Raw genomic sequence first — 13,940 nt, 5'->3', positions numbered from 1 at the left:
AATAGATCTTGAACAAATTGTGCTAAATGCTTCTCATATTTTTTGGATTGAAGGTTTGGATGAAGGCACATCGCATTCTGCTCAACTTATCATCAACAAAGTTGTCATCCAATTAAATACAAAAAAGTATGCATGACCATGCAATATAACAGCTAAATTATTGGACATCCATGAGGTTCAAATTCCCAGTAATGATTATGTTCTACCGGCAGTGGACTGACAGTGACGTAAATCTGATAGTCATCCAACTGAATGGTTGATTATCAAGATCAAAAGAATGGGCAAACTTTTGTTTAATTTTTCTCATTAAATTCTGACTTTATTGCTTAACTACAACAGAAATATTTGTTTAAAATGTTGAAGTACATGCCAATGTAATCTGCATTAGTAGTTAACAATTAAGATATCATGAATAACAATCAGAAATTAATAAAAGTACTAATGTCTATCTATTAAAGACATAGTTACCAAAGACAGACATATCGAAATGGTGCTGTGTTATCAAAGCCAACAAGATCAACTCATAGATTAGAGACCTCTGGCAAAGAGAACATACTCAAAGACCTAGCCTTGTTACTACGATGCTGAACTTGAGATGACTTCACTGAAGACGTCAGAAACAAAACCCCAAATGTGCTGTAGCATCTACACATGGTTTCCTATTGTTATAATGTTTATTCCAGCACAGCCTTTAGACCCCATTCAGGCCATCTGTGGGCGCAGCCTGGCGATGAGGTTTAGGATGGTGTTGGGGTTGCGGGCATGGACGTAGTATGCCGCGGCTCCTCCGACCATGCCGGTCAGGCTCAACTTGAACAGCAGACCTGCAAGAGAAGTTCCCTGGTCCTGACTGTCCACCTGACGAGAGATGTAAAAAGAACAAGAAGCGAATTTGAATAAATCGCACGACCTGCCTGGCCACATTTTTAACAGGAAAAATCTTCTCTAAACCATTGTATCATAAAGGGGTGGCAGGGCAGGCTTACGGACCTTGCGGGTCTTCAGTGGTTCATACATGCGGTCAAATTGAGTGAAGATGGCCTTGCGGGCCCCATCCCACTTCCCTTTTCCCGTCACACGGTACTGGTATGCCGTCATAGGGCCCCACAGCAGCCTCTTGAACAGGGCATAGTCTGTAAAGAAGAGCCAGAGAAGGCTGGGGCGTATTCCAATTTCCCCCGCAAGGTCATCCATGTAGTCGACAAAGTCAACCTGCAAGGGTGTCCGCTTGGAAACGATGAAGCTGCAGAGACATAACATTGGCAGTCAGCATTATGTAAGTATAAGGTTATTAGGAAACATATAGAAAATATATAAAACTTGATTCATACTTTTTTTGTATAACTTTGGTGTCCTTCTCGACAGACTTTATCATGGTCTGCGTGGGAGGAAGCTTCTTCGTGCCTTGGAGTCAATGGATAATAATATCTTGAGGTCAAAAACAGTCTAATTTAGTTTAGTGCAGGTGGTGACAACGTAGATAAAAAAACAACTAAAACTCACCTTTGAAGACACTAGCTACCCAGCGCGCTTGCATCTCAGCCTGGGGCATAATGGCTCCCAGGGCATGGATGAAACCCACCACAGCCAGTGTGGAGTGCTCCAGGGTGGGTGGGAAAACGTGCTTGTAAAGGCCTACGCGGTGCCCAGTCTTGTACATCGCATTTTGGGGGAGGAAGGGGAAATCATAGTTGTACCCCGTTGCGAACACGATAACATCCACCTGTGAACAGATGCAGAGATCAGGGCCGAAACTGATGTTGACCTATAGTTGAAAAACATTCAATGTATCTCCGTCAAACCTTCTCCAGCACGCTGTCATCCTCAAACTCCACCGTAGACCCACGGATCTCCTTGATGTTTGACTTAATGACCACAGATCCAGACAGAATCTTGAGGGGCAGTTCATCATTGAAGACTGGGATCTGACTAAAAAGTCTATTTGACAGGGGGGTACAGAGGGGGACATGGATAAAGGTTGGTGGGATATTAGAGAACAGATAACCATATTGCAGGATAAATAAAATGTGGCTGATCGATAGGTAAATTCGTGAAATATGTGACTGCCTTGTTATTCTCTTAAGACTCTTCCCCACTGTGTAGCCCTGTTGGAAGCCTTGTAATTTTACATAACTCCTAGACCTTCTATCGTCATCTCTCAGTACTTTAGTACTTTATTTCTATCTGTATTTGGTTCAGATATAATGCTATGCTCCTTCTCCTCAACTATACTGTCCTTTTCCATCCCTGGGTCTCTTCATTCTTCCTATATGAGTGTACTGTGCTATGTTGGGCCAATATTAACGGTGTGGACTATACAAAAATGTAAAAAAAAAAAAGAAGCAATTATAATTATGAGAAATGCACCAACAAATGCTATAAAGTGAACTGAAAAATTTTACCTGTGGTTGGGCTTGATGGCGTACATGGTATGGTCGTACATAGCATTCACTTTCCCCTCACCAAACCAGTTTAGGAAGGAGACAGGCATCAGCTGGAACAGGATATGGACAAAGCGTGTGTTGTACTTCATGTCCAAAGGCAGGCCATTGTCAGAGACCTGGCGGACAATCCAGGCACCGCGGCGAGTGCTTAGATAAACCTGCGACACCCAAATGATACCATGGTGAACACACAGTGCGACACCTGTCAGATAAAGTCAAAGTCAAAGTCATAGAGAGGGGAAAGCCGAGCCCGTAGATGACCTGTGGATTCAAGCTTCAATATCATGTTGTAGATGTGTGCCTGCAAAGGTATTATTTATATATATTATACAACTAGACATCTCAAGGCAAAAGTGGGGTTATATTTTTTCCAACCTGCTCTGCAACTCTGCTCCCCTCCACAGCAATGTCCCCTCCAGAATTGCCAATGCCAACCACAACCACTCTCTTCCCCTGCATGTCTTCAGGTCCCTTGTAGTCCCAGCTGTGGAAGTACTTCCCTTCAAATGTTTCAATTCCTAAAAACACACAAACATGTGCACATACACACAACATGGTAGAAAGAGAGAGAAACAAGAAGGTAGTCATTAATTTTCAATCCACAGAGATGAGAAAATGTTGGTTAGATTGGCTGATGTTGGGTTACCTGGGAATTCCTTGAGAGGCAGGTGGGGGTAAGTGTAGTGGCCAGAACAGCAGATGACCGCATCAAATACATGTCTTTCCTCCTGTCCATCTTTGCTTTGGGTCAAGACCTCCCATTGCCCACTACGGGAGTAGTCTGGTCTCTGTTTGACACTCTTCACTAGGGTCTAAGCATTACAACATAAATCATTATGTTATGGATTTAAGGCAAATTTCACCAATCAATAAAAGCTAATATTACTCTCTGATTTCCTTGTGCAAGTTTCCGATGTTATACCTGATAGCGGATGTACTCCAGCAGTTTGAAATGCTCAGCATACATGCGGAAGTACTTGAGGATCTTGGAATGGTGCATGTAGTTTGGGTAATCGGCAGGGATTGGGAAGTCGCTGTAGCACATCATTTCCTTGGAGATGTTGATGGTGAGTGAGCGATAGATGCTGGCCCTGTTTGGCTCAGAAACTTCCTGGAGGAGGATAGGGTTTTTTAGGAGAGGCTTTACCTCCAACCTTTACATGGCTGGAGTTGTAGTTATAACTGTCATCTAAAAAGGTTGTCACATCAGAATGAGGCCAAGACTTGTGTCATATACTGTGGAAACCAAGGAAGACTGTCTTCCTGCCTGAAAAGTAACACCTTGATGCTTTTATTTCTCATGTTATACTACTCTTCAAAATAATTCACTCAAAAAGTTCTAGTATTTCTTAACTGCATTTTCTCCTGCAATTATAATTTATATGGGACACTTATAAAGGGGGGGGGGGGGGACACACTAATAAAACAGAGGTTCATTCATTGATAGATTTTGGGAATGGCTCAATATTTGCCCCGACCTAGACAAGGACCTATTTATCTAACAGGGCCACAAAGAAGGGATGGTGCAAGTTGCCAATCCCTGGTTTGGACATGGTCTTGCCTTGAACTTCCACAGGCCCCCCATGTCGTCGCTGCTCTCAAAGCAGGTGGGCACCATTCCCACTTCTAGACAGGCTTTCATGCTGGTCAGACCAGAGGGCCCTGCCCCGATTATTGCCACCCTTTTCACCATGTTAGGACCTAAAAAGGGACAAATTAAAATCATTGTAAAAAGAAAAAAAATTATAATTTATAATTTACATACAGAAATGTTTGTTAATTTGTAAGAACAGTGTTTAATTTTTGATATCAATCAATTTACTTAACCTCATGTTCTTGGATATGTTCACTAGCCTAGACGAATAAGTGAGGTCATGTTTTATTTGCTCTGGCAGATGGTCTGGCCCAATCTGGTCCAGGTCAGGCCATCACAACCATCTACCTAATATGGGGTGGCTTGTGTGTGACGGAGAAGTACCTCATCACCAATTGTATTGCTCTGATTGGTTTTAAAGCCATCTAATTGCATCCAGAGGCATTTTGGTCTGTGCCAGTTGACACAGAAACGTTGAAAGTTAAAATGAACGAATTGATCTTGTAATGTCTATAATGGCTATATGTTAACTACAGTTGGCCTAAAAATGGCGCCTCAAAGATTGTGTTATGAGCCACTTCAATCAGACCCGCAAATTGCTGGACTTTCTTGGAATTTGATCCCCATTGTCAAAATAATTCTCTATTGGGTTGAGACCTGGTAAAAAATTGCTTTAAGAACACACAATACACTGGTAATATTTATTTCTGTTAATTCTGAGACCTTGGAACTCTTTATTATATTTACACTACCTAGAGTGGTTTTGACACGAGCACGAAAACTTTGTCCAATACCCAAAATGCAATTAGTTTTATTTAAAAGCATAAATATATTTCACAGGTACCCCAACAGAAACAACCTGAACTGTTACATTATCATTATGGTCATTGATAAATATTGCGGAAGAATACTGACAGTCAGCAAGATATTGTGATCTGCTATAGAACAATAAAAACACATGATGAAATTGTAGGGTATCATTAGCTCATGAATGTCTTTGGATTTAATGTTGGAAGCATAAAGAGAAATCAAAAAGAGACTTAATAATAGAAACGTAGCGGGGGGGGGGGGACCTACGGACTTCGGTGGGGGTTTCATGTCGTCTGCGCACGGCACCTTCTCAACAATAATCAATAATCTTCCTCCCACTCAGCCATGCCAACGTTTAGGAGTGCGTAACTACTGTTGACGGCTTTCAACTGCTGTTGACAGCGCATGCGCTACCGCGCGTATATGTCCCGCGCAAATTGTATTTTATTAAAAATATATATATATCTTTTTTTTTTTTTTTTTCTTCACCCCTCACGGTCGACTTGGGATCTGTCGGCGGTCTACTGGTAGACCGCGATCGACTGGTTGGGCACCCCTGGTTTATACTGTTCTGCTGGAAATGGAACATCATCTCTCCGACAACTATCATGTAGGCCATCTGTAAAAGCTGTGTTTCTGGTTGAGTAAATCAGGCTTTCAATTTGGCTGCTCTCGGAATGCCTTTCAAAGGATGCCAAGGCAGTCTTCGACCAGCAGTTTGATACAGTGGTTGTGTTCAAACCTAAAAAATATCAATAGTAGGCTATCCTACACTTAAATCATTGACTTCTAGATAAGGCAATGGGTGCTATGATGCTCACCAAGCAAAACATTTTAACCTCAACATATATAAACCCAGTATATAAGTAGATAAAAATGAAATAGTAAGTTTGAGTTGATTAAGTGGTGCAGGAAATATTAAACTATAAAAGACAACATCAACTATGTGCATTAGGCCTACACTATATTATACAATATCAGGCCACATAAAGCTGTGGGGTTTTCCTACCTTGCGGGTTGATCCGTTACCAAGCCAAATGGGAAAAGGGCAAATAGGTTCAACATTTTATACTGAGAGTGTAGACTTCCCCCCCCCCCCCTATCCTATCATGACCTTATAAGGGCAAGCACAATGTTATATATTTACTTTGGCCAAATAACTTCACTTTGACCAAAGTGCAGAATATTTCCCAATTGACCAGTTTGGTGGTCTGGCAATAAACGTGAACTTTATTCACTCCTCTCAAGTAGCCCGATGAACAAGTATTGTGTCAGCACCTTTCATGTTTCCCGTCGATCAATGCATGTTCCATTGGTTACTTCTGATGTTAATCCGTCAAAGCCCTGAATAGAGATCTCGGAATACCTCGGCCTAGGCCTACATCGTAAACCATTCATGATAAACTGAATACATATTTGATATTTTATTTAAACAATCACATCAAAGTGTAAGCTTCCAAAAGTAAACATTTGTAATAATGGCGCCTTTCCCACATACCTCATTTGACTTCCACTGACATATATATATATCCGACAATCAAACCAGCATTCTGCTATATGCCAGACTAGACGATACAGTGTGATAGAAATTAATGATTATATTCTATGTGTAGCAGGGTTAATGCTTCCCACTTGCCATTGCCAGCGAGATCCTTGCGCTGGCTGTGGTAGTGGGAGCCTTGGTTGGAGTGCTAGAGCTCCCCCTAGCGGAATGCGGGGGTTGTATTGTACGTTGCTGCCTCCTCTCCTCAGTGTTGCTTGTACATATATATATTGTGTTCCTTGGAATCGGTTATTACATTTAAATGGACTTTAGGCTTAGGATCGCTAGCTTGGCTACCATGTGCTTTGGTCGTAGCTACTTAGCTAGCGTGGACTTCGCCAAGAATGTGTAGGCTACTTCAGCATGTCTTTCTCCCATGTTAGGCTGCCATTGTGAGGGTTCTCAACGAGCATTTCCCCATGTTAAATATTCCACCAGGTATGTCACCAAACGCCCATTCAAATATAAATTTGTTTAATGTGATATTTATTTCCATGTAAATGGCTAGTCTATGTATACCCCGGCTGGGAGAGGCTGCCATTGTGAGGGTTCTCAACGAGCATTTCCCCATGTTAAATATTCCACCAGAATAAACGGCTGGCTGCCAATGGTTCCATCGTGGTCTCAATCACAACGCAACGAGAGAGTACGCAACCGCTACATATGGTAAACTATGATTATTATTAGGCCTGTATATCTAATGGTAGAAAACATGTAAAGCGTCTTGGATTTTGATCCAGGGCTGGTCACGAGGCCTGGGAGTCTTGGGTCAGAGCAGGGGTTGGGAGGAGCAGGAAGCTACTGACACAATGCATGCTGACTCCACTTCCTGGGCCCTAGACTATCTCGGTGACCATCTGTTTAGAAGTATTTGTGTTTGATTATGTGTGGACACCTAAAAAACAAGAAACTGCTGAGGACTGTGCTATTGTGTGTTTAAGAAGAGGCTCGAATCTGTTGACGAGCAGTGACTCTATAGATCTACTCAGGCTGTTATCGTTGTTGTTTTTCTTCAAGATAAAGTCTTTTTTCAATTCTTGCTCCGGACCCCTCGATTTCTTATACACTCTCTCTCTTGAATTAGTCTAAGTGTTTTATATCTCGGTTTATCTTCGACAACAGAACAATACAATTCATAGTAGGCTATATTTTTAAACTGATGAAAATTATGTAAGTGAAATCGAATGCATTGGTAGGCTACGTCAGGCCCAGCTTTGAATTAAAGTAGCCTAATGTCTAGCCTGGCTAACGGCAGACCTCATCTCAATCTACATTGAGAAGAAGTCTGGGAACCATACATTAATTTTCTCGTATTTGAGGCGTGGTTTACGATTGCCCAGAGCCGTTTATTGGGCGCTACGAATTTCTATCATATAAGGCTGTATGTAGCTCATAGCCAGCGTTCCCGCTAGACTTTTTCTTGGGCGGACAAATGTCCGACACTATTCCAGAATATCTGACAGTTGGAATATCTTCCGGACGTTATTCACTAATAATTAAATAATCACCAGAAGTCCACATTTAAACGACAAACGACACAAACTAATTTGCTTCAATAAATGCCATTTATTAAATTAGCCTAGGCAAAAAAAACATAACAGCCATTCTCGGCAAAAATGGTAAACGGGTATAAAATAATTAATTCGATAATTGCAATTCTTGCAGGCTACTTTCGGCGCAACTTCATGGCATGGTAGTGCTCCGCTGCTCGCGAAAAGTTGAAGTCTTTCAACCCCGGCCCAGGGCTCGATATGCGCATCAGCCTTGTCACCTTTTCCTCAGCTAGGCGGTTTCTGATAGATGTTTTAATCCTGTTTTGGAGAGAAAAGGCTTGTTCCGCAGGAACACTGGACACGGGGATTGTACTTGTGATTTTGGCCAGCTTTGCCCAGTCGGGAAAGATTTGTGCGTTCACACCAAACGCGACGGGGCGACAAGATCCCATACAAAGTGAACGCAGAGACGCGCATCAGGCAAATTTTTCGTGAGAGAAAACCGGCAACAAGTTCTGATTTGTCGCGCCACACTTTCGCCGTGCACAGGCGAGCGCGTTCACGAGGATTTGTGCCGCGACAAATTCGCTCGAGTTGAAACAGCGTGGCCACTGAGTGACATGTTTATGCATGTGCGGGTGCACTGCGCGCATTCATGAATGCACGTTCGTGTTTGCCTCCCTGGTTAGCTCGGCCAAGAACCGCTACTGGTTTTCATATGCTACTGATTAATTCATACATAAATGCGAACTTCTTTCTTTTTTTTCTCGGACATGTGGGCCGTTTACATTTTATTATACCGGCCATGCGTGCGTGCAATCGGCCAATGTCCGGCTATATCCGGCTAACGTGAACACTGCTCATAGCCGATCGTATCAATTATACCAGATGACGTATGTAAAGTTACAGAAATTCGATGAGGAAGAAGACGATGGGTGTGTCGCATAGGCGTCGTCATCGTCTTGCCGTCCCTCCCCGTTCTGTGATTGGTTCCCTATCTCAGGAGAAAATCGGATCCATGGAATCCAGGCTGCCTAGCAGCGTAAAAGGGTATGGGTATGGGTATACTGAGGCTACCGAATGTCATGTCCATGAGGAACACGCCCTATCAGAATGTTCGTAGGTATTATGGGTGGGGTGAGGAAGTTGTATTCAATTAAAATACGTACTCAGCAAGCAACAGAGGTGTCTAAGAGTGGTCCATATTATTTAGATTCAATTCTGAAATCTCTGTTTAATTCAGAAGTAAAGTAGAGATATAAAAATGGCGACGAGGATTCATTTGAGTTGGCTAGTTGGAAACTACAGTTTAGTTAGTTAGCATGGAGAAATCAGGGATTCAGCATTTTGCATGCTACACCGAGCCAGCCACACTTGGTTCCAGATGGAAGCGATGGCTGACGTCATTCCAGCTGTATGCAGACGGCAAAGGGCTTATCGTAGCCGCGGATTCACCTGATGCTACGAGGCAAAGGAGACGTGCACTGCTACTTCATCTTGCTGGACCAGACGTACTGGACATCTTCTCAGCTCTTCTGGACACGGGTGAGGCAACCCAATACGACGAGGCAGTGAAGGCGTTGAATGCATACTTTGTACCCCAAGTCAACACAGCGCTGGCAAGGCATGCATTTCAAAAAATGCACCAGAAGCCAGGTGAGATGGTACAGCAGTTTGCTACACGTCTGAGAGACAAGGTGTGAGAGACGGGGTGGTTACGGCGGAGAATCAGATAAGGGATGCGATAGGAAAGGAAAGGAACGTCGGAATATGTGAGACGGAAACTTATAGAAGAGGGTCATGGATTGATGCTTGCATCTACACTGGAAATAGCTGCCCGTTGTGAGAGCATCGATGAACAAATGGCGGACAAGTCTTGTGCGTTGGCTCGACCTTTCAAAGACGCTGTTACCCGAATTGCTCTTAAAGAAAAAAAGGGAAAGCATTGATATGGGAACGCAAAAGGTAAACCAAACAGAGACAATAAAAATGATGGGAAATGCTACAGATGTGGGAATACCGATCATATTGGCCGTGATCCGAAATGCCCTGCACGAGGGCAAGTGTGTCACAAGTGCCAAGGAAAAGATAACTTTGCAAAAGTATGCCGTAATAAAGGCATAAGGGAACTAAGGAAACTAAGGGAAACCAAAACAAAATGTGAACAATATTGATGAACGTGAGGACTTTGCATTTGCCATTGAAGATTTCCACATGCCAGAGAGACTCAACTTTTGAGTTGGGGGAGTAAATGTAAAAATGCTGATTGAATCTGGTGCAACAAGTAATATTATGGGAGAAAATGCATGGGGAAAATTGAAAGCAGAAAGCATTAAGTGCCACTCCTATACGTTCCTAAGACAGAGAGGAAACTTGACTCATATTCTTCGAATCAGCCACTAACAGTCAAGGGGGCATTCACGTGTGAGATGTCCATAGCCAAAAACCTGGAACAAGCTGAGTTCATCGTAATCAGGGAAAGTGGTGAGCCACTGATGGGAAAAGAGACAATGAGGGGACTGGGGGTCCTAAGGGGGGTCCTAAGAATAGGTGCCAACATTGCTGCCATCACAAGCACTAAGCAAACACTCCAGCAGCAGTACCCCGAAGTGTTCAGTGGAGTCGGAAAACTAAAAACAAGACAGGTCAGTCTACACATTAACCCAGAGGTGAAACCAGTAGCCCAGCCACTCAGGCGCATTCCATTCCACCTTAGGGGGGCAGTAGAGTCCAGAATTAAAGAATTGGTGGACTTGAACATCATTGGCCGGTAAACGGACCCACCCTGTGGGTGAACCCGGTTGTGATTGTCCAAAAACCTTCGGAATGATGTCCGACTTTGCTTGGATATGAGACGGGCCAATGAGGCCATAGTGAGGGAACACTTTCCAATCCCCAAAGTGGATGAGGTACTTCAAGGCATGAATGGCTTAATCGTATTCAGCAAGTTAGATTTAAAATGGGGCTACCATCAACTCGAACTGACTCCTGATTCACGTGATATCACCACATTTGCTATGCACAACGGAGTGTACAGGTATAAAAGACTGTTGTTTGGTGTGTCCTCCGCCAGCGAACAATATCAGCACGAGATAGCCAATGCTTTAGCTGGTATTGAAGGGGTGGAGAACATATCTGATGACGTGATCATACACGCATCTGACCAAGAGACGCACAACAGACGGCTGCACGCAGTCATGGCAAGACTCAGAGACACAGGATTAACACTGAATCCGGAAAGTGTCAGTTCAACATGGACAGATTGATTTTCATGGGCATTCTGCTGTCTGAAAAGGGCATTGGCCCGACAGAGGAGAGAATGCGAGCTGTGACAAGCACGGGAGCCGGAGACCGCCACAGAGGTGCGTAGATTCCTTGGGCCTCGTTGGATACAGCAATAGGTTTATCCCGCAGTTTGGAACTCTGTCAGAGCCACTGAGGCGCCTGACAAGGAAAGACATGCCTTTCAATTTTGGCCCCGAGCAAAAACAAGCATTCAGTGCTCTGAAAGCAGGTCTTGCTAAAGCAACCACCCTTGCTTACTTCGACAAAGAGGCACCCACCCAGGTAATAGCGGATGCAAGTCCTGTGGGGTTAGGCGCAGTCCTAGTGCAAAACCAGAAAGGAATTAAAGTCCCTGTGTGCTATGTAAGCCGTAGCCTAACTGAATGCGAACAGAGATACTCTCAGACAGAGAGAGAGGCATTAGGTCTAGTTTGGGCCTGTGAGAGACTACTGTACATCCATACCTGTATGGGCGACAGTTTGAGCTAGTCACAGATCATAAGCCACTGGAAGTAATATATGGTCCCCGCTCAAAACCATGTGCAGGAATAGAGCGATGGGTTCTTCGCCGACAGTCGTACCAGTTCAAAGTAGTACACATAGCAGGAAAAACAATATTGCTGACTCGCTATCAAGACTCCTGCCAAACAACGTGGAACAGGCGAAACATGTGCACAGAGCTGTGGAGTACATAAGGTTTGTGGCAGTGAACGCGACTCCAAAGACACTCACTACTCGAGAAGTGGAGGAGGGATCTGCCACTGATCAAGAGCTCCAGGAGGTGCGCAAAGCCATAGGAACTGGACACTTTGCGAAGTGCAAATCCCCCTATGCTATCATTACAAATGAGCTATGAAAAATAGGATATCTTGTTCTAAGAGGCGCACGTATAGTGCTGCCCCAGGCCTTGCAAACACGTGCACTCAGGGCCGTTGCACCAAATCCTGGGCCCTGTATACAAGAGGTACTGATGGGCCCCCCCCGATTCCCCCTACCAGCCCCTTGCGCTGAATTGTTGACGGGGGGGGGGGGGGGGGGGGGGGTAGAGAACAATTGTTGACCGGGGGGGGGGGGGGGTAGGAGGTAGGAGACGCGACTCCTAACACTATGGGCTGGTGGATAATTAAATTAAATATTTAAAAAATATATATATTTTTTTTTTGGATTGCCATGGGCACCCCCTCTGCCTTGGGCCCCCCCAGGACTGCCTCACTTTCCCCCGCAGTCCGTCGGCCCTGCTTGCACTAGCCCACGAGGGAAATTTGGGCATAGTGGGAACAAAGCAACATCAGAGGACTAAAGTGTGGTTGCCTGGCGTGGACAGGGCAGCTGAGAGACATTGCAAAGCCTGCCACGGATGCCAGATAGTTGCTAGACCTGACCCACCTGAACCACTGAGGCCCACAACGCTACCTGATGGACCCTGGCGGGGCGTTGCAGTTGACTTACTGGGACCTCTCCGTCCAACCACTCCATACTGGTGGTAGTAGATTATTTCGGTATTATGAATATGATGCCATGACCACCACCACAGCAGAGACAATTATCCGACCCTCCAGAAAAACGTGATTATGCGATCGATGCGATAATTCAACACATAATTAGCCAAAGTCTGCATATTCATGCGGGGGCCGCATTTTTTCTAATATGCCGCACTTTCACCGCATAAATTGCCGATTTCGTAATCGAAAAGCTGCATTTTTTGCAAGTTCCCGCAATTTCATTTCATTCATTTTTGGCCACAAGAATCACCAAAAAACGCTACATCTTTCTGCACCAGAAGCTGCACCGTGTCCATCTTTCTGGAGGGACTGAATTATAGACAGTCTGGAGTCAATCTTCAGCAGACACGGATTGCCAGTCACGTGTAAGTCTGACAATGGTCCTCAGTTCTGATCCGAATAATTCAGACTGTTGAATAATTCAGACAGAAAATGGCATCAAACACTCCAAAATATGCTCAGGCCAATGGAGAGGTTGAGCGTCAAACGCATAACTCATGAAAAGGATCAGGATTGCTCAATCAGATGGACTTGTTTGGAAAAAAGAACTGAGAAAGTATGTGACACTTTACAGGACCATCATCGATCCGACAACAGGTGAAAGCCCTGCTGAATTGCATTTCAACCGAAAAGTAAGAGGAAAGCTGCCTGAACTGATTGAAGTGCACACTGATCAGGCAGTTTGTGATCGTGACAGAGAAAAAAGCAAAGAGCAAGCTGTATGCAGAGGAGCACACCTATCAGAGGTCGGTGTTGGTGAAACTGTGCTCTTGAGACAAGACAAAACGGACAAATTCTCCACCACATTCAATGCAACACCACACAAGATAATCAGCAGGACAGGAAACAAGGTGGTAGTGGAATCGGCAACAGGAGCGAGGTATGCGAGAAACACCACTTTTGTCAAGAAGTACGAAGGGAATGGACTGAAGCAAGGGACATTCCAAGAAAAGGGGGAAATACAGGAAGCTGAGGATGATGCCGGAACCAGCGAGGCGATAGAAGAACACACACACACCATAGACACTCAGAGTCAACAAAACAGAAATTACGTTGACACACAGATAAAAACACACATGCTTTAAGGTTTCTTAAAGGAAAGCAATATGTTTACTAAGTAATGAGTTCTGACTAGTATAGTACTAACCAAGATGTGATTTGAATTGATTGATTGATTTTTTAATAGGTATACGTTCCTCTCTGGTGGTTGTTACAAATCTGACCGTTCAGAAAGAATTCCTGGAATGCGATGTCCAGGAATTCATGTCC

The 13,940-nt window shown here is 44.1% G+C and overlaps 1 protein-coding gene across 1 annotated transcript; it reads right to left on the bottom strand.

The window, feature by feature from the left end:
• Positions 1-493: 493 nt before the first annotated feature.
• LOC132469099 (flavin-containing monooxygenase 5-like) lies at positions 494-5,960 on the bottom strand. Its single transcript, XM_060066979.1, has 11 exons — positions 5,858-5,960; positions 4,006-4,145; positions 3,367-3,555; positions 3,091-3,256; positions 2,820-2,962; positions 2,403-2,602; positions 1,803-1,938; positions 1,504-1,723; positions 1,332-1,404; positions 991-1,243; positions 494-858 (listed from the first exon to the last, which is right to left on the bottom strand). Exons 2-11 carry the CDS (start codon positions 4,135-4,137, stop codon positions 703-705), a joined length of 1,668 nt encoding a protein of 555 aa, XP_059922962.1. The 5' UTR covers positions 4,138-4,145; positions 5,858-5,960; the 3' UTR covers positions 494-702.
• Positions 5,961-13,940: the final 7,980 nt, after the last annotated feature.

This window comes from Gadus macrocephalus, chromosome 12, assembly GCF_031168955.1.
Source record: "Gadus macrocephalus chromosome 12, ASM3116895v1".
In the NCBI taxonomy this organism is placed as follows: domain Eukaryota; kingdom Metazoa; phylum Chordata; class Actinopteri; order Gadiformes; family Gadidae; genus Gadus; species Gadus macrocephalus.
Note: the sequence above shows the minus strand (reverse complement) of the source record. Positions and strands in the feature narration are given on the sequence as shown.

Bases quoted from the DNA above. Each gene is read 5' to 3' on its own strand.
- LOC132469099 (XM_060066979.1), bottom strand. From the start codon at position 4,137: ATGGTGAAAAGGGTGGCAATAATCGGGGCAGGGCCCTCTGGTCTGACC. The intron at 1,724-1,802 runs GTTTGACGGAGA...ATCTGTTCACAG, and splicing joins ATGACAGCGTGCTGGAGAAG to GTGGATGTTATCGTGTTCGC. The intron at 1,244-1,331 runs GTATGAATCAAG...ATGTCTCTGCAG, and splicing joins ACCAAAGTTATACAAAAAAA to CTTCATCGTTTCCAAGCGGA.